This window comes from Embiotoca jacksoni, unplaced genomic scaffold, assembly GCF_022577435.1.
Source record: "Embiotoca jacksoni isolate LCO1_2020_lvr unplaced genomic scaffold, fEmbJac1.0.p SCAF_3, whole genome shotgun sequence".
Lineage (NCBI taxonomy): Eukaryota > Metazoa > Chordata > Actinopteri > Embiotocidae > Embiotoca > Embiotoca jacksoni.
The window spans coordinates 2,864,622-2,885,101 of record NW_027185381.1 but is presented as its reverse complement, the minus strand read 5'-3'; the positions used below and the strand labels follow the sequence as shown (position 1 = coordinate 2,885,101).

At 42.4% G+C, this 20,480-nt stretch overlaps 1 protein-coding gene across 2 annotated transcripts; it reads left to right on the top strand.

The window, feature by feature from the left end:
• The first annotated feature begins 398 nt into the window (after nt 1-398).
• On the top strand, nt 399-18,525 carry ric8a (RIC8 guanine nucleotide exchange factor A). Of its 2 annotated transcripts, XM_069162915.1 has the most exons (15): nt 399-602; nt 5,637-5,684; nt 5,991-6,008; nt 9,058-9,271; nt 10,243-10,388; nt 10,482-10,562; nt 10,684-10,783; nt 12,001-12,188; nt 14,058-14,152; nt 14,256-14,406; nt 15,630-15,725; nt 15,903-16,047; nt 16,195-16,339; nt 16,955-17,074; nt 17,281-18,525. In XM_069162915.1, exons 1-15 carry the CDS (start codon nt 507-509, stop codon nt 17,423-17,425), a joined length of 1,788 nt encoding a protein of 595 aa, XP_069019016.1. In that variant the 5' UTR covers nt 399-506; the 3' UTR covers nt 17,426-18,525. The 2 variants fall into 2 exon arrangements, with proteins under 2 accessions (XP_069019016.1, XP_069019017.1); XM_069162916.1 differs by lacking the exon at nt 5,991-6,008 and having other exon boundaries at nt 400-602.
• The last annotated feature ends 1,955 nt before the right edge of the window (nt 18,526-20,480 follow it).

Genomic DNA, 20,480 nt, shown 5'->3' with positions numbered 1-20,480 from the left:
AACCGCAGACTGCACATACAATGTTAAACCTTTAAATCTTCCAGTTTGCCTTTGTTTGTTCATAACACGCATTGTCACATCTTTTGCATCGGACACAGGCTACTTATTCTCTTCCCAACAAAATAGGTCATTTTATAATTTCTTAATTCGCTTCTCTCGTCGGTCCATGAGACACTAAACGCAGTACTTGGTTTGTACAAATCCTCTCCGCTAATCGCTTCTCGCCGGCTCATGCAGTCATCTGTGGGAGGTGACAGACCGTGGCTCGTGTGTGTGTGTGTGTGTGTGTGTGTATACAGTCTGAGGGACAGCACACACACACCCACACGCACGCACACACACACACACACACACACACACACACACACACACACACGCGCACGCACGCACGCACACGCACACACACACACACACACACACACACACACACACACACGCACGCACACACGCACACACACCATCCTGCTCTCCAACGGCGCATCCAGGAAGAAGCAGCAGCTCGCTCAATGGCGATGAAAATGGATTTAAATGCCATCTTAGAGCAAATGGAGACCGGAGATCAAGACGCAGCTCTGACGGCGTTACATGGCTACAACAGGGAGGTAAGCATCAGTGCAGCATCATGAGAACGGCACGTACTCTGCATGTGCATCCAAACGGCAAGTTATCATATACAAATACTCTCAGGAAGGCAGAACAGAAATAACACCAATATATTATTTATAATGTTATTATAACAGGCAAACAGATGCCCGTTTGCGCATCCAACAGAGGCAGAGCAGTATTTTGGGTCGTTTGATGACTGTCAATGTATTCACTCTCCTGCTGGATTTGTCTTTACCAACTCCTGAGAAATATATGTTGTTTCAGGGCTGCTGAATGATCCAACATGTTCCCCCGCTGGCCTTTTTAAATCTGCTGCTTGCGAACAGTGAAATTGAGCTTTTTTCACTCCAGCTGCTGCTGCTGCACAATTTCTCATCCTTACATCTTCCCATTGATCATGTAAACATTATAGATTAATGCAGATCTAAAATTAAAGTTTAAAAAAAAAAAAAAAAGGAATATCCATCTATTTCATGCATGCCACTCAGACAAATATCTCATTTTCAGAAACATGTCTTTACCTCAATGTGATCTGTCCACGGTGTCATAGTTGTCAAACATAGAGGTGCTTGTAATTGAGGGCACATTGAAAGAGCAGCATCCAATGAGAGTGATGGAAAACTGGACGTGGGGTCAGGGAGGGAGAGAGGAGGCAGAAAAACACAGAGACACAAAGAGATCAGGGGAGAGATGTGGAGGGAGAAGAGACCCGGCAGCACCGAGTGCAGCAGGTTGACATGTTTAAAGATAAATCTGATGTCAAAGTAGTAAAACTAACACAAGAGTTTTAGTTGCAGTCTGGAGTTTAATTATTTCAATGTCAAATTCAAATTCAAGTTAATCATCATGGACCACAACTTCCCTTCATCTGTTTACTTCTACAATCATGCTGGTGACATTCAATATTAATCATCGATAGATCCAGGAAGACATAACCAATAAAACACCTCTGCTCATTTCACCAACACTGCTGCTTTAACTCGGTCTGGTTTGACCAAATCTTGGCGAACTTTAGATATAAACTGATGAGCCTAAAATGACTGCCTGCCTAATGATGCTGCGGTCCTTCACATGCCACCAGAACAACTCTCATCGTCCAAAGAATGGACTCAACAAGACCTGCGAGGTGTCCCGTGGTGTCCCGTGGTGTCCTGTGGTGTTTGGCACTCACAGAAGGGCAGAAGGGACGTTTGCTCTGCAATGCACCGCTCCTCTCTCCGCTCCTCTCTCCTCCTCTCCTCTCCTCTCCTCTCCTCTCCTCTCCTCTCCTCTCACCTTGTTTACAAATCATTTGCATGTAAAATAGTCACAGTTTAGGGACCAAAAATGTCGCCAGAATTAAAATAAAACGACGTGGAAACAACCAGACTGCCGTTTTAATTCTACTTTCATGTTAGGTGGTATTTAATTGAAGATGGTTCTCGCATAGATTGTTTTTAGAACAAAAAATGTGTGCACAATTGTGCAGGGAGAACAATGATGACTGTAGGATAAAAAAACAAAACAGAAATTCAACTTAATTTTCAATGAATGAAGAGCAACAGTCATTTTCTGCTCTTAGCAATACTTGAGCTGCTGTATTAATGTCAGAACTCAGACTACAAGCTCAGCACTAAATAAATCTCTGACAAAAATGTATGTATCAGCCTTCAGTATAAAGTTCATCTTAAAAGGCATTATCATATACTCCAGTTATTCCTTCACTGGAACTGAGAGCCCAAAATAGTACTCAGTAGATTTGATTTTATACACTTTATTAATCCCCGAGGGGAAATGTCTTCACTACAGCAGGGGGGCTCTCAGGGGGGAGCTGCTGCAGCAGGCTGCCACTAGCGCGGCGCCAGGTAACCTGACCTGAGGTGCATGTTTTTGGATGATGGGAGGAAGCCGGAGAACCCGGAGAGAACCCACGCAAGCACAGGGAGAACATGCAAACTCCGCACAGAAAGGCCCAGGACCGGATTCGAACCCGGAACCTTTTTTGCTGTGAGGTGACAGTGCTAACCACTGCACCACCGTGCCGCCCCATTTGCATCTCAAAGGGGGCGTGGCTTCACAGCAAAACCGGTTCCATTCAAAGAAACAACTACCAACATATCAAACATTAAATCTCTTCTCACAAATCAAACCCACTGAGAGCCGAGTTACTACGAACACACCTGTCCTTCTCTGTCGGTCCCAATCAGTGAGCAGACAGCAGAAAACCAGCAGGTGACTTTTGGTGACTTTCGTATTCAAAACTGTTTTCTCTGAGAAAAACTCCCCTCAGGACTCGCAGACTGTCAGTGTGTGATGACAGACTGTTTTCAAAGCAGATGACACCTGTGATGTTTGCTAATATATTCCCTCCCATCACACCTCCATAGAAGTGGAATTGCTCACCAAGTGTATTTGGCTCGGCCCCGGCTCACTGAGGCTGGGTGTATGGCAGAATAATCTGCACTGCCCTGATGGTTTTATAAAAACAGAGCCCACAATCTGAGTGTGGACGTGCTTTATTTGCCTAAATGCCACTTGAGCTTTTCAACATGCTGTCTAACCCGCGAGTGAGCTGAGCTGCAGGCTTCTCTCAGCCGCCGAGGCTGTGTGGGAGTTGATCTTGAAGGCAAGAGGATTAGATGCACTGATACACAAATAGAGTCACCTACAGTCCAGTCAAATCCTGCTCTGCTAAAGAGCTCTTAGAGATGAAGAGCTTAGTGTGACAGACGACTCTGCCCATGTAGGTTGCATGGTTTCTCTTCTATACCTTCCTTGAGAGGCTCATTGCATCGTCTTCACCTAAACCTGATGACATAAATGATTAGTAAATCATTATTTCCATAATGGTAGGAAACAGGCTTGGCATCAGAAGACACACTAAAGACTCAAAGACTGAATTTATATTTAACTTTTATTCATACTATGTAAGTTGAGAAGCCTGGATTCTGATTGGCTGGAAGCTGTGGATCAACTTCAAGGGGATAGTACAGGTGGCGCGCGCTTCAAAAAGGACAAAAAGCTTCTGAGGGCACAAATTGAATTTTAAATATGTTTGATATTTGCATTAATGTATACGTCCAAACCGTTGCAGCAGAATTAAAGACAGGGCCTTTAAAATGACTGTGAGGAACAGCTGCAGGCAGTGAAGAGAGAATCAGACACAAAGTCTGATTTAAAGGTTTTAAATATCAGTCAAAATCAGATATCAGAGTCAAAAGGAAAGGAATATTGAACACCAACACAGCTCCTAATGGCTGCAAATGTGTTTCTCTGAGTCAGTTAGATGAGTTTGTAGGAAAGTGTTTGCCAACACGTTAGAAAACTAGATAACTTGTCAGAATTGAGTCACATTTACAACAGTTGTTTTCTTTTTAAGATGGAGTGTTGTGTATTTACCTAATGTGTAAGAGGCTAAATAGACTGTTTGTTGTTTGTTTGTTTGTGTGTTCAAACCCCTGCTAATGAGATCCAAACAGTTTCATAAGCAACTAGTGGTCCAGTCCCCCACAGGTGGTTTGTTCCGACCCTCAGACAGGACTCACGGGAGTGTTTTCCAAACTAGCACTCCTGGTTAGGTTAAGGCACAGAGAAAAATAATGGTTTGTGACCTTTGTCGTCATGGCAACAGCAAACCACAATTAAAATAACTGCCCCGACTTGTGGTTGGAAAGCGAACAGCGGACTCTTTCACACAACATCACTGTTGTATTGAAGTATCCACCCAAACCTCCTCCTAACAAGGAAAAACTGAAATCACTCATACGACCACCAGAGGACGCTTTACTTCAAAAGTAACTGTAGCTCATAATGAGCCATAAGCAAACATTTGAAATCATGAAACATAATATCACGATGCTCAAATATAGGGGTGGCTTATGATTATTGAATTTAAAAATGTCCATTAAACAAGGAAAGACAAAACAGTTTATGTGACTATTGTCACATCCTAAAAAATATTTTTCCCACATTTTTCCTGGTGCCAGGTCGTAATGCGTCCTTGCTGCCTGTGGGTGGCGGTAATGCACCTAAAAGCTGTTTTTACATTTTCATCAGATTCATTCTTAAATTAAATGTACTCATTCATCTGTAATGTTTCAGTGTGTTTTAAGGCAGAAAATGTTCTTCACAGCGTGAAACATGATCAAGTGACGGCCTCGGTTTCTTCTTCTATTGGAGGCTCAGCTTCCTGTAGCGGCTCAGCACTGCTGCAGATGTGTTTTTTTATTCGATTGTTCCTCTCCCATCGCTGAGAAGTCTTACCTTTTCAGGCTTCTTACTGTCTGACAGCATGCAGTTATACAAACCACACAGGCCAAACATGAGATGCTGAGGTGTTCATGTTTCCTAACTGGAAATTACGTGTCGTCGCAGGAAGGTTGACCTTTGGGGTATTTTCAATGTATCTAACCGGTCACGTTTTCAGGTGTTTGGACTCAAAAGCACAACAAACAAAAAGGGAAGTTAGATTCCTTTAGTTCCACTAATTAACAGGCAACAGTTGGTACAAACATTGTCCAAAAGCTCACAATTGTCAAGTCATTGATCCCCCAAAAACGTGAAAGGAAAAGAAAGTCCAAAAAGGGGAAAAAGAAAAACTTACACAACAAAAGAAAAAGCTGTGGACATAATGATGATCTGGACAAAGGAGGTCGACAGCACAGACTGTATACACAGGAGGTCAATCACACACAGGAAGAAACAATCAGGGCGGGGAAGACAATCAAACACAGGTGGGAAGACCAGAAGACAGGAAGTAAAGACAAACGAAAACAAGACAGAAGGAGAGTTACCAAAATAAAACAGGAAATGAACATGAAACCCTTAAAAGAAAGAGAGACATAACCGAAAGACAAGGAAGACACAGAAAGACATCTGAACCACGAGAACAGATGAAAGAGACAGGAAGAAACTGATCTGACAAAACTGAACCACGAGGATGAACCGTGACATAACCTGTTTGTTTTATAAAAAAAACAAATCAAATGCGGTAGTTCTTCTGCATCTTCCATCTTTGACGCATCTTCCTTTGTGCTTTTTCTTTCCTGCAGATGAACCAGTGCTTCACATTCAACAGCGAAGAAGAGAAGGACAGAGAGGTATTCTGAACACTCCCATCCAAAGTCAATGAAAAACAACCACCTTCCTCGTTAAGTTGAAGATGTCTTAAGTATTTGTCTTCAGTTTGACTGCTCAGGACTTTTTTTTTGCAACCAAAAACAAGACTTACAAGAAGTCAGCAGCATTTTAAGGACATATAAATAATAAATATAAATAAATGTTTAATAGAAATGTTTAGTTTGAGAGTCTGCTCTGTCGCACATTTCCATGAATACAGTAGGAAATTCACAGTAGCCTCGTCTCACCCGTGTCATCTGTCTGTCCCTGCGTGTGCTCGCCTTTAGGACGAAAAGTTACGAAAGGTATGAATAACCGCTGAGCAACGTGTTGTATTTCCCCATTAGACACCGAACCCTCAATTTGCTTCAGATTCAGATTTGCTTGTTCAAATTTTTTTGACTAATTCCTACAAGCAGAAGTGATGAGTGTGAGGAATTCATCAGAGAATATAAATGATGTAAAGGGAAATGAAGCTGTCAGGGAGACCTGTGGTGGTCTTTATAGTCTAACCACAGCAGAGATCACGTGCAGCCGATGTGAACGTCATCATTATCTGAGCAGCGATCATGACTGTCAGTAGATTATTTACTGAGACGTCAGACAAGTTCAAAATCTAAAGTCTTTTCAGTTTGAAGATTGCAGTCAGGAAACACACTGATGGGTCGATACAGAAAAGGGTGTTCGTGGGAACTGGTAGGACTGTTAAAGTTGGAAAACATTTAAATTCAATGCAGCCCACCTCACCTGCTTCTAAACTATTCTGTAGAATAGACTTTATTCAGAGTTCCTCCACTGTCATTGTTATTTAGCATTTTTACAAAGTTAACAAACAGCTTTACCTTTGTCATGTTTTCTTTGTCATCTGTGGTGTTCAGTCCTTAATGTCTCCTCCATTAGTTTGTGTCATGATTATTGGCTTAACACTTGCTGGTTGTCTCCATTTTGACAACAGTCCAGTTTCCTGTCAGAAGTACATTTTAGTGTTTAGTGATTACAGATCAGATATTATTTGTTTTTACTCACATTCACATGTCAGGAGCGCTTTTTAAAGGCCCACGAATCAAACAAGTTGACAGGTTAAAGGAGGGTTTAGACCAGAAACAGATAACTTCTGGTTATTTTCAGACCCGTCCTGGGTTTAAGTGAGTTCACTGCTGTGATTTGTTTCACAAAACTGGGTTTAAGATAGCAAACTAGATGTCAGTGTGTGTAGACCTGGTAGTTTCGGTTCTTGATAGTTTGCTTTGTTCTTAGATGGTAATAACGTCCTCTCTGCAGATTGAAACTGGCCTTTGTTTACCTCCATGTGATTGTAGCAGGACTGATGTCATGCAGCCACATCTATTTTAATAAATGCAACCTTCTGATTCAGTTAATCATCGAAAGATGAAGTTGATTCTTGCCTATTGAATTGGATGTGAATCAGGTGGTTGACAGGCATCGTGACGCAGCAGCCATAAAATATAAGAAGACACTCAGGTTAAAACTACAAATGAATTATAATTCAATTACACAGAAATAGGAAACAATTCAAAAGTCTTTTTATCTACTCATCTGGTTTAGTGACCTACCAGCTGTTTAAGATGCTGTGTCATTTACACATAAAAGATTAAAGCAGTTTACACACAGCCGCTTGAGTTATTATTATTTATTGGAAAGTAAATTATTCACACTGAAAGCTCACGATGCAGTTTATTTATTAACACCACAACATCAGTTTATTTATTAACACCACAACATCAGTAATGTTTGGAGCACATCGCTCTTCATCAGTGTTGTTAATAAATGAATCGCATTGGGAGCTTTAATTGTGAATAATTTACTTCTGCCCACTCCTCAATGTCGTTCCCGCACCTGATTTCACTGTTTGTTCACTGATATTTAATTAATTACAGTGTTTGCTGTCTACAAAACGCAGGTTTTTGTCTTATGTCATTGAACTGTTTCCTTCACTGGGCAGCGGTTCTCATAATACCAGGGGAAGAGTTATTTATAATATTAGCGACCTCTTCAAATCTGATTTAACGTCATCAGTCCGTGGACCGACTCATTTTACCATGAATTCAGTGATTAGAGCCTGAACCTCCAGACAAGTATGTCAGTTTCCTCCTGTATAAAGTTTGGATGGTGTCGGTCTGCTCCTTCTTCAGTCATTACAAACTGACAATAAGCTGCATCACAGCGGTTTTAAAGGGGATGAGAGGAGCTGATTTGATTGGCTGTGATTGAAGTCAGCTGTGACACACCTTCTAATCATCTACTCCTCCTACTCCACCACTGTGCCACGCTGCAGCACAGATGCGCTAGTTTTTGAATTCACCAAATTACCAAACAAATTGGCGACACCTACTTGCTCCACCGGTGCAGATGCGAATGAAGATAGGGCCCATGGTGGACAGATTGTCTCCCAAACTCATTCAACTCCCCCGATAGTTGTTGTGAAAGAATTAAGAAAAAGTAACAATACTAATACAGAAAGATGAAGAGATAGAGAAAACGAAGAGAAGACATGTACCGTTAAGTCTGACCTCCATCTCAGCTCGCAGGCTCCTGGAGGAAGTTTGTTTAAAAATGGCTCTCACATGGTGAAGAACCTCTGACGAAATAAAATCCATGGCCAATTAAACAACTTCCTCAGGATTTCAGATTTCCGTTCATCTCTCAATTTTTTTTTCTTAAAGATTCCCATGAAATGTCCAGAGTTCAGGGTTGAGTTGAGGTCAGGTGCAGCTTATGTGCAGTTGCATGTCTTCTTTATCCAATAAACACGTGCTCACACAGACTGCACACAGACTGCAGGGAAATATGCACGTCAGCAGACATTATTCAGCTCGGCAGGTCACTTAGATGTTGGTGTAGTGGCTGTAACAGTGAAGGCACTACTCCTGCTGCAGAGGGGCTTTATTTTTCATAGTTTTAATGTCAATAAACAGTAGAATAGTAAAACAGTAGAATAGTAACTTGCATAATGTGATCAGTGGGAATTGTCAGTTTATTTAGATATTCAAAGCAAAAATGTCTTTGCTGAATTTTGGTTAAACATATTGAAATAGGGTAAATATAGATGTGAAAATCATATGTGTGTAGTGTTTCTGGATTTTTAGAGTCTGAATTTGACTGAATTAATTTCAGCAAGTTGACTTTTTGACTTGATTTGAATTTTTTTGGCCTGGACTGATTAAATTATTTCACAGTTGGAAACTTCAAATTGAGAAAGTAAAATAATTTGGAGTTATTTCGATATAAACATTAAATATGCAGCAGTATGTCCCAAACTTCAGTAATTTAAATCTTTATAGCTGTTTATCTGCCTCCATGTTTCTAACTTTCTATGTTTGTTGTGTGACGCAGCATCTGGGCGAGTTGGTGCTCGGTTTCCTAAACAGGGAGCTGCAGCCTTCCTGTCTGCTGGCCTGTCTAGAAACTGTCCGCATCCTGTCCAGAGACAAACATTGCCTGGATCCATTCACCAGCCGCTCGGCCATGTCCACTCTCGCCCGCTATGCTGGCATCGCTGTGGGCGGCGCTGCCACACCCGCCCACAATCAGCCGGAGGAGGACCGAGGTAACGCCTGTCAACACTCCGAGCTTTCTCCACATGTGCTCCGAGGCCTCTTTCTACCTTGGTGTTCGTCTCTGTTGTTTCTCCCATGAAACCCCCCAAATCCTCACATCACTACTATAATCCTTTTTGTTTTGAACTCTTTTTAAGGTTGTTTTCAGGGAGCTCAAATAAAACTCTGTCCACTTCCCCTCCAGTCCTCACATTTAAATTCCATTTCCTCAGTCCTTCTTTCATCAGTTAAGCATCAAACAGACCTTTTTCACTGCAAACGTTCTGACAAACATGAAAAAAGTAGAAGATGTTTTTACACTATAACTCTTCTGTCTTATTATTGGTCATGTATGTACAACCATCCCATTCTTGTAAACACGATGTCTCAGGAACGACTTTGAGGGGAATTTCTTCAAATTGAACACAAATGTCAAGTTGGACTCAAAGATGAACTGATTCGATTTTGGTGGTCAAAGGTCAAAGGTCACTGAGCTTGTGTCCATCCCATTCTCGTGAATGTGACATCGAAGGAACGCCTCGGAGGAATTTTCTCCAAATTAGAATAGTAATAGTAATAGAACAAATGTTCAGTGAACATTTGTGCCAGATCTGAAGAGACTCCCTCACGGCGTTTCGGAGATATGACGCTCTTCAGCCCGAAAACATAGATCCTCTGGCCACAGCAGTCAGAAGTAAGACCAGATTAATGCTTTGATCTCTTTTGTCTTTTCTCTGCTGTTTGTCCGTCGTCCATTCACAACAGACGAACAGGGTTTCTGCAGATCGTCAACGTGACATTCTTTCTGCTTGCGTAGGACGAGATTCGATTAGAGGATTTTGGTGACAGCAGAGCGCAAATTGAATCAAAAGAGAATCTGTTCATCTTTGTCCTCCGTTCTTTATATGAATATGAAGCAGTCTAAGTATGAGTTGAACAAGGACTTAGCTTCTTGAACGTATTCTTCTGGTTTTTTTCCCAGCGGAGGGAGAGGGAGGAGATGGAGAAGAGGCGGAGGAATCATCTGGTAAGGAATCCTCCTCTCTGTCAGAAAACGCTGACCAGGAAGTGATCATTGAGGCTCTCAAGTCCATCTGTAACATCCTGCTACACAACGTGACAGGACAGGTCAGCCTGCTGGGATTTACTCAGACTGTAAGATCTTATTTGATTGGTGCTGATCTATAATACGTGACTAATGGATGGATGGATGGATGGCAGGTGGTAGCAGCAGATCTGCAGCTGATTAAAGGTGTGGCGGCGAGGCTGAAGCAGTGCCATGATCCCACCTGGAACCACGAGGTATGGACATGAAGTCGAAAGACGTTTTACTGTGAGAGTACATGAGTTAGTTTGATATCTACTCTGAGGAGGTAAAAGCAGGTAAACAGTGTGTCGTGAACCGTTTGATTTGTTCGTCCAGGTACGTTTCTTTGACCTGCGCCTCACCTTCCTGCTGACCGCCCTGAGAGTGGACGTCAGGGCTCAGCTGGCCCAGGAGCTCCACGGCATCAGTCTCCTCGGTAACTAATCACAGTCAGATCTCTAGGTTCTGCGTCTCCAAGGTAACCAACTATAAGAGGCCTCATCCACGACGGGAACTCATTGACCCATAACTGAACTTTTACTTCTACTTTTCCCACTTTTCTCCATCAGCTTTGGTTTAGTTCAGCTCCGTTCAGGTGTTGGTGTTAATAAAGTTCAGGTACATGCGATGGGCGTCGCTTGTCTTTGGTCAGATGGCTGTTGGTTGCAATGCGTCAAACAGGCATTTGGTCCAAGTGGCAGCCAGCGGTGGCGTCACCCGTTGGTTTGTGAACGGCCGCAATAAAATGTCGAGTTCAGGTTTTGTCCGGTTTGGAGCAGGAAGTGACCATATTTGGACGAGCTGGGGAGGAGCCAGCGGTGGATCTGACTGACCTGATTGGAAACATGACGACACTACGTCCCGCCCACTGATAGCTGTAACCTGACTGCATCACAGGCCTGTCAATCAAACAGACATGCCCCCCAAAACCACATCTTTTTGAAGCTTATTTTTTAATTTATGAGGGATTATTTTCAGATGAACTTCCAGAAAACTAATAAGAAGGAGTAACTTTAGCTAACAACACCAAGATCATTTTATGAGAGTCTATGGAGCCGGAGGCTTTTTGGAGCCAGCCTCTAGTGGCACTCGGTGGTATTGCAGTTCTGCATTGGCCCCATTTTTCAGACCCGGAAGATACGAACACTTTTATATCCAGTCTATGATTTAGTCACCTCTCAACTATAAACTCAATAACAACAGTAACCATCATGTCACTTCTGTGTCTACATTGAAAGCAACTTTTATTTAAAATGAAGACCGATGGAGAGTGAACTTTGGACACATTAAATAGTCAACTTTTTAAAAATGCACACCTTATTTGATTTGCCTGTGTTGATGTATCTACTGAACATCCATCCAGTCCTTCTCCGTCTGTACAATACTCTGAAAAAAGCAAAAGAAGAAATGACTACCTTTCCCCTACAAGATCTAACGAGGTCCAGTTTATGGGTCATTCAGTTCCTGTTGTACAAAAGCAGCTTAAGAGGGCAACTGATCTGTCTGGAAGTCCTCAGATGCTCTGAAGTCCAACAGCCGATGATCAATTTATACAATTATCACACATAGTCTGATAAACATGTACCAGAAGAAGAAGGTACACATGTTGTATGTTAAAGAGGTTGAGAAGCTGGTGTCCTGTGTACGTTGTAGGTAACCAGCTGGATGCCACACTGGGTCTCTGTTGGCCAGATACTCTGGAGACAGCGAGGGCCGGCTTCGAAGCCGTCCCGCACGAAGAGCTGCCCCCACTGAGCCGGCAGCAGACTGAACTCGCTATGGAGATCCTGAAAATACTCTTCAACGTCACATTTGACTCAACCAGACGCAAGGTCGATGAGGTAAGAAAGAAAAGTACTCGCTCGCGGAGTTTTTCATAGATTTGAACCATTTTGTGATAAATGATACTTTTGGTCGAGGTCTGAATTCATCTTCTGGGGTCCCAGAATATTTTTACTACATTTCACAGCAATCCATCCAATCCTTTTTGAGACATTTCATGCTGTCAGCTTTGTTGCTCTGGTTTATGATGTTTGTGGTAAATATGACACAAATATCTGTTCTGTTTTTATGCCTCTGTGCCGGTGATAGCCATAGCCAGATGTTTTAGAGTTTAGGGGTTTCTTGTGAATGAGATACCTCAAGAACGCCTGAAGGAAATTTCTGTAAACTTGGCAAAACCATTTACTTGATACCAAGGATGAACTGATTAGATTTTGGGGGGCAAAGGTCCAAGGTCAAGGTCACTCTGACCTTAAATCTACACATTCCCATGAACAGGATATCTCAGGAACTCCTGGATTTATTCCTTCAAATTTGACACAAATGTTCACTTGGGATGAACTGATTAAAGTTTGGAGGTCAAAGGTCAAAGTTCAAAGTCACGGTGACCTTACGTCCCTCTCATCTGTCTGTCCCGTTCTTGTGAACGCAATATCTCAAGAAAGCTTTGAGGGAATTTCTTCAAACTTGGCAAACACATTCACACATTCACTTAACCCTCGTGTTGTCCTCAGGTCAAAATGACCCGCAGCTGTGTTCAACCAAGTTCTATTTTATTTCTACATTTTTATATTTTTGGGGATTTTTTGGTTTAAAGAAACCCTCACAGCATCCTTGTCATCAATGATCCCAAAAAATATGAAAATATAGAAATAAAATAGAACTTGGTTGAACACAGCTGCGGGTCATTTTGACCCAAGGACAACACGAGGGTTAAAGGATGAACGGATACGATTTTGGTGGTCAAAGATCAAAGGTCAAGGTCACTGTCCCATCACATTGGCCTGTGCTCAAGAACACAATATTTCAGGAACGTCTGGAGGGAATTTCTTTCAAATGTGTCACAAATGTTCAATTTAACTGAAGAATGAACTGATAGGATTTTCGTGGTCGAAGGTGCAGCGTAGGTCCAGGAAGATGAGAGTTAAAGATGAAGGGGCGAGGAAGGACAGGGAGAAGCCTGGAGAGTTTCCTTACAGGGAAACTTATCTTACACTCAATTGAAGCCAGGGAAGCTCAGTCGCAGCCACACGGGTCCAAAGTGCTGGTGGGGGACAAATTCAGCGCGGTCCACCTGCTCCGGGGATCCAGACAGCTGCACGAGTCCTCGGCCTCCAAAAAAGGTCAAAGCAAGCTCTGGGATTATCTTAATAATGCTTGCTTACCTCGAAAATATTTACCACTTTCTTTTGTAGAGCAACTAAATCCAGAAACTGAATTACTTTTTCAGTCACTCAGTTCTCCTTCAGGCTTCTTTTGTTTGTTGATCGCTCCTCCTCCTGGTGTGCTTCATTTATCACTTCCCCATCAGGGTGCTAAAGGGCTCTTCCCTACTTTTTGTTTCTTGTTTCCCCCTTTCTGCTACAAAGGTCACTCCGAGTCCCCGTTCACTTCTCACCGTGAACGTGATATCTCAGGAACACCTTTTAAAAAATCTCTAAACTATATGTGGCATGAACTGCATATGTAATTCTAGTTTTGGACGATATGTTCTTCAATGCAAGAAATACAAGAAAACAACAGAACATGAAGTCGGACAGTTTTCGCTGCCGGTTACATTCAAGCAAATGTAAAATACACAGTGAAGACTCGTGGAGATCAGGGTTCTCTTAAAAACATGTGAACAGCTTGTGTGTGTGTGTGTGTGTGTGTGTGTGTGTGTGTGTGTGTGTGTGTGTGTGTGTGTGTGTGTGTGTGTGTGTGTGAAGGAAGAGGCAGCTGAGTACAGACATTTGGGAGCCATACTGAGACACTGTCTGATGAGCCAGGCGGATGGAGAGGAGCGGACAGAGGAGTTTCACAGGTATCTCAACACTCGGAGTTCCTCTTCATTGATTGCCGGAGTCCGTCAGTCATCGCTCACCTGTGATGTCATCGCCCCGTCTCCTCCCTCCTCTTTCTCTCAGCCACACTGTGAATCTGCTCGGTAACCTGCCTCTGACCTGTTTGGATGTGCTGCTCATGCCGAAGGTGCAACAAGGCTCCATCGAGTACATGGGCGTCAACATGGACGCCGTCAACATGCTGCTGGAGTTCATGGAGAAAAAACTGGACCGGGTAGGATCAGATTCTGTGTTCAACTTCTATAACAGAGAATGACAAATTATAACCTTAATTACATGATGAAACAATGGTTTTAAAATGTGCTGGATTAATATTCATGTGGTATTTGGAAACAAACTACTGGACACATGCAGGCAAACCGTTGTCGACCCTGAGCGTGATCTTTGTCACCAGGTGGAGCTGCATGTGAACTGATGAACGTGTTTGCTACAACTTCAACGTTTTTAAGTTCTTAAGTTTTTAAGTTTACTTTTAAGTAATGTTTTACATATGCAGCCAAAATAAATTAGTATTGTTGTTGTGAGAGACATTTACTTTAATGATAATTATGATTTACAACAACTTTCTTTCATATAGCTTTGGTCAACAGTTCAATCAGAAAATGATCAGTCCCTCCAGGAAATCATGATCTTGTGATAGCAATAATTAACGCAAATTAAAGAAGCTTGCAATTTTGTAAAATCCCCACAATTTTTCCACAAAAAATGTCGTCAACAGAAGCTCTGCTGAAAGTATTTCACCATAAAGTTGCCTTTCCAAACAAAACTCTCTTTATCAACAAAAATAACTCGTCATTTACAATCAGCACAGCTCTGCTGCCTCCTCTCACCATCTGTGCACCAAAGAAAACCGGGACAAGCTGAAAAAACAGAAGTGCCGGGGATTGTGGGAAATGGGCTCTAAACGTTAAATTGAGGAATAATGTTTGTTAAATTAGTTTTAAACACACTTCTAAAGGAGTTTTGAGGTCAGAACAGAAAGAAGTTGTAATAGACTGCACTTTGTTTGTGTGCATACAGTTTATGTTAAATTAATATTAATTAAACAGAACTGAATTTTGACATAAGTTCTATAAAGCTACATCACTTCAGGGAAGTTTTCATCACTTTCAGCTGATTCAGACATTGTTCTCTACAGTCAGAACAGAATTAAAGAGATTACAAGTAACAGGAAGTCATTACGTAGTACTCTTCATCAGGTAGATTCGATTTTTTTTTTTGTCTCAACTTGAAATTATTTATAATTTACTCAGTTGTACCCCAAAAAATTCACACAAAACTCAAATTATATTACAATTTGAAAATCCACCGCAAAAATCTACTTTTTTTAATTTTATTTTTTTTATCTCAACAATGTTTATTGCTGAGACTGGAGAACACAGTGACACTGACTGGATGAAATTTGACCTGATAAGCGATGACTTGTCTGTCTCTCAGGGACACAAACTGAAGGAGATCCTTCTACCATCTCTGAGCCTGCTGACTGAGAGCGCCCGCATCCACAGAGAGACCAGGAAGTTCCTCAGGTCAAAGGTCAGTCCCGGGCTGTGGCAAAGACATGAATCATGAGCACTGTCACTATTTTGGCTCCAGCATCCCTCAGTGTGTGTGTGTGTGTGTGTGTGTGTGTGTGTGTGTGTGTGTGTGTGTGTGTGTGTGTGTGTGTGTGTGTGTGTGTGTGTGTGTGTGTGTGTGTGTGTGTGTGTTCAGGTGCTGCCTCCACTGCGTGACGTGATAAACAGGCCGGAGGTGGGCAACGCTCTGAGGAACAAAATAGTGCGTCTGATGACACACATCGACACCGACGTCAAAGACTGTGCTGCAGAATTCCTGTTTGTTCTCTGCAAGGAAAGCGGTGAGAGAAACGTGTTGGTTCAATCACACACATCACGGCTCGTATGAAGACCTGAGCTGGTTACGAGTCCAACCGAATGATTGTTGACGCTCTATTAATGTATTATTGTGGTTTTATGGCGTTAACTATTGTGACATCCCTCTCCAGTCTCGAGGTTCATTAAGTACACCGGGTACGGTAACGCCGCCGGTCTGCTGGCTGCCAGAGGGCTGCTGAGGGGCGGCAGAGACTCCGGGATCTACTCCGAGGACGAAGACTCGGAGACAGAAGAGTACAGAGAGGCCAGAAACCAGTCAGTACCACCCACGACACCGGGCCACCTGAACTCTGTGTTTCAGGGCACCTTCACCAAACATCCTGCTTTGGGTTCAGTAACGTCAGCGTTTACTGACTCACTGCTATCATCAGTCCCTCCAGGAGGTTTTTTGTGATTGAAAATTGCTATTTGCGGCGTTTCAAGTGAGTTTTTTGCGTAAAATTGCTGGAATTTGGGAAAAAAAACCTGCAACTCGAGAAAGAAAAATAAATAAACCTTTTGTGTGCATAGAAGAAGTCTCTGATCTTTAACTTCAACTCAAAGTCAAGTGTTGTGTTTTGCTGAGTGCAGTCTTTTTTCTCTGGAGCTTTTAACCGTCTTCAGTAGATTTTTATGCACAGATGGAGTCTTAAATCCAAAATCAAATTGTCACTGAGCGCTGCGAGCACGTCTCTTTCACGCTGACCGATCTGACTGAACGCATCAGAACTGCCACTTAAATATTGTCGTGAATTGTAGCTTCAATGTGCTTTTGTTGTGAAACTGCAGATTATTTCGATCTTTAACGCTGATGTGATTTCAAATGATTCTTTATGCACATCATCTGCTTCATTAAAAAGTGTTTTCTTGTGACGTCTGTTTCGTCTTCAGAATAAACCCGATAACAGGAGTTGTAGAAGAGGAGCAGCCCAATCCGATGGAGGGAATGACGGAGGAGCAGAAAGAGTACGAAGCCATGAAGCTGGTCAGCATGTTTGACAAACTGTCAAGGTGAATACAAGGAAACACACAACGCCTTAAAGAGACAAATTCAAATATATCATTTAGATTTCATTTCCTGTTTTAATGAAAACTTATATTTTGTGTATTTGTCAATATAACTGAACGTGATAAAGAATACGATAAGACTCAGATTCAGAGGCATTTCTTTCAGTCATCAGAACCCATTATAACACCTGCACCTCTGCTCCATGCAGGACCAATCTGATCCAGCCCATGCAGCTCGGTATGGACGGGAAGATGAGAGAGATGACTCCGGACGATCTGCACAAACTGACCCACAATCCTTTGTTCCAGTCAGAGGAAGCGGCCGATCCCGACAGCGAGGACGAAGCCGAGTGAACGCAGAAGCATGAAGGCACGAGCAGATTCATCTCCCGTAAAAAAACAACAACAACTGAGAAAATCTGTGGAATTATTTTAGATACTCACGTTACACGCATCTTCCTGAACCACTTTATTTACTCTGTGGGGCAGAAAAGTTTGGATTTGTTTAGTAAAAGTGAAAACAGCAGCGGCTACGTGGGAGGAAGCTTGAAGGACCATGTTGCTGGTTTTACTTCATGTCAGCTACAGAATTTCCTGTCATTTCAGTCCACTTTGAAAAGCAACCAGCTCAGTGGAGGAACGTTTCTATTCAAAGATGTTTTTTTTTAAGGTCGACAATTGACATTGTTCCTGAATCAACTTGAATTAGCGACAATCTCCAAAAGGTTCCTTCTAATTCACAGATGATGAACGTGAGTGATAAATTATGAACAAAGCATCAGTATGGTCCTTTAAATCCTCCTCCTGTCTCATCTCATAATTATTAATCATAATCAGTTATTAGTTGCACTTTATGTGTTTAGGTGTGTCCAAGCTGTGTGTGTGTGTGTGTGTGTGTGTGTGTGTGTGTGTGTGTGCAGGTCATCTATGATTGGTCATTATTATTTCTGTTGTGTTGATCATTCGTGGCTCCGATATGATTTCAGAACCTTATTATATATATATATAAAGGATATTTCAAATGAGTTTATTAGGATACAAGTTTTGGGATGTACCATCTTGTCTTCGAGGGGTCATTTATTCAGGTCGACCTTTCTTACCAGCAGAAGTTAAACTTTATAGGATTATTTTTACGGACTGATGGAGCTCTTCACGAGGAGACTTTTCAGTAGAAAGAATGAAATATGTGAAAGCTGAAGAGCAGATTGTGATGATGGAATCATCTGGATATATATAAAGCAATGGATTTTAGATGCCTGTTGTAAAACCCTTTAGATGTTTTATTTTTAGAGGTGAAATATAAAGCTGCCGATGATTCTCATTTTAAACTGAAGATGAAATATTCTTATGCAAAGAGTGTAGTCTAAAACCTATATGAAATATATACTCCTTTATATTGTTCTTGTATAGCTGAGTATTATGGGTTGTAAAATACATTAAATGTCTGAAAACGACAGTGTTATCTCGTGTCTTTATCACCGTGCTGCTCTGAAGGGCGACGGTGCTGCAGGGTGTGAACCCGGCAGTGTTCTGGTGCAGGATGTTAATCACACTCAGCCCTCCGGTCTTCACACACACTGACGGGTGAAGATGGTGAGGAAGAGTGGAGGCTGGTGCCTCTTCCTCACAGTGCACCAGTCAGCCCTCTGAAGCTAAAGCGAGGGCTGCAGAGAGATAATGAATACAATCGGAGTCCTTTCTGCCCAGATTGTTCGGCAAAAGGTCTCAGAAATGTGGAGCCGAGTGGTTTCAGGCGACAGACAGTTTCCTTGGTCGAGTTTCAGCAGCAAGCAGTCAGTCAGCCGGCTGCGGTCCGGATCAGGTAGGTAGGTAGGTAGGTATATACTTTATTAATCCCCGAGGGGAAATTTTTATCAGGGATCACATCAGTCACCTGACATCCATCTGAACCAGCTGGGACAGATGTTACCAGTCAGTCCGGTCCACTGAGGAAGGTCTGAGACCAAACACGATGCTGTTACAGTACAAAGTGTACATACATCTGGACTGTGAGTGGCAGAACCTGCAGCAGTTCTGTCTTCCTGTATTTAACAGCGTTCCTCCTCAGCTCTGATCCACCAGGAGCTGCCGGGCTGCTCTTTGACACAACAAACCAAAGAAAAAGGACTGAAATGATCCCAGTGGGAGGTATGTGGGAAGAAATGGAGCATAATTAAGAACAGAAGGACGGAAACTGTTATGGGACACAGAACCGTTATAGAACATATTATGAATAATGAAAAAAATGTAAAAATAAATTGCAGAAGAAATGTGTGCAAACATTCTTCAGTCAGATGCCACGTCCTGTTTTTTCTCAGACAGCTCCTCCAATCATGCAAAGCGTGAAATAGACACGCCCTACACCAAAACGTGAGATAGCGACGCTTTGCGATGTCTCGGCTTGATAGTTACACATTTTTCTGCAGTGTCACGTGCGTGTCTATTACACGCTTTGGCCTCGAGCGATTTTAAGAAAATAAAACCTACTGCATGAGTTCAACCATGTGACAAACGAAACATTAGCAAAAACATGGTTGACGTTAGTGTAATAAAATGGTTGTGGTTAGGAGAAAATAAACAATTAAAGAAGAAATCTGACACCTCCAAGATTCGAACCTCATCGTCCCGTCTGGCAGTCTGTGATTAATGGCACCATGACACCCTCCTACCTCCTAATGTTGCAAATAAATGTCCTTTACACTTGTTCTCAAGACCTCTGTTGCGGCACCACGGTCACATGACCCTTCACCACGTGACATTTACGTGTGTGTAAGGTGTAATAGGCACGCAAAACGTGTAACTCTCACGCCTAGACATCACCAAGCGTAGCTATCTCACGCTTTTCTGGAGTCAACGAGTGTTTTTATTTCACGCTTTGCCGTGATACCGGGTGGTAACATGCAGCGTCTGACCTTTCTGTTACCAAACATAATATTAAGCCGGCCTTTGAACTCGTGAACTTTGTCACCGTTATGAATCCTCCAGTTCCGATTTTGTCCGTCGCCATCTTTGCTAGTTCAGAGCGGTTTGGAGCAGGAAGTGACCATATTTGGAGGAGCTGGGGGAGGAGCCAGCGGCGGATCTGACCGATCTGATTGGAAACCTGACGATACTACGTCCCGTCCACCGATAGCTGTAACCTGACTGCACCACAGGCCTGTCAATCAAACAGACACGCCCCCAAAAGCAGGTCTTCTTGAATCTTCTTTTCTAATGAATGAGGGATTATTTTCAGATGGACCTCCAGAAAACTAATAAGAAGGAGTGACTTTAGCTAACAACACCGAGATAACTGGTGATAACTGATGGACACATTTGATGTGTAAAATGGGAGTCTATGGAGCCGGAGGCTTTTTGGAGCCGACCTCTAGTGGCAATTGGTGGTATTGCAGCTTTAAAGCACTTCTTC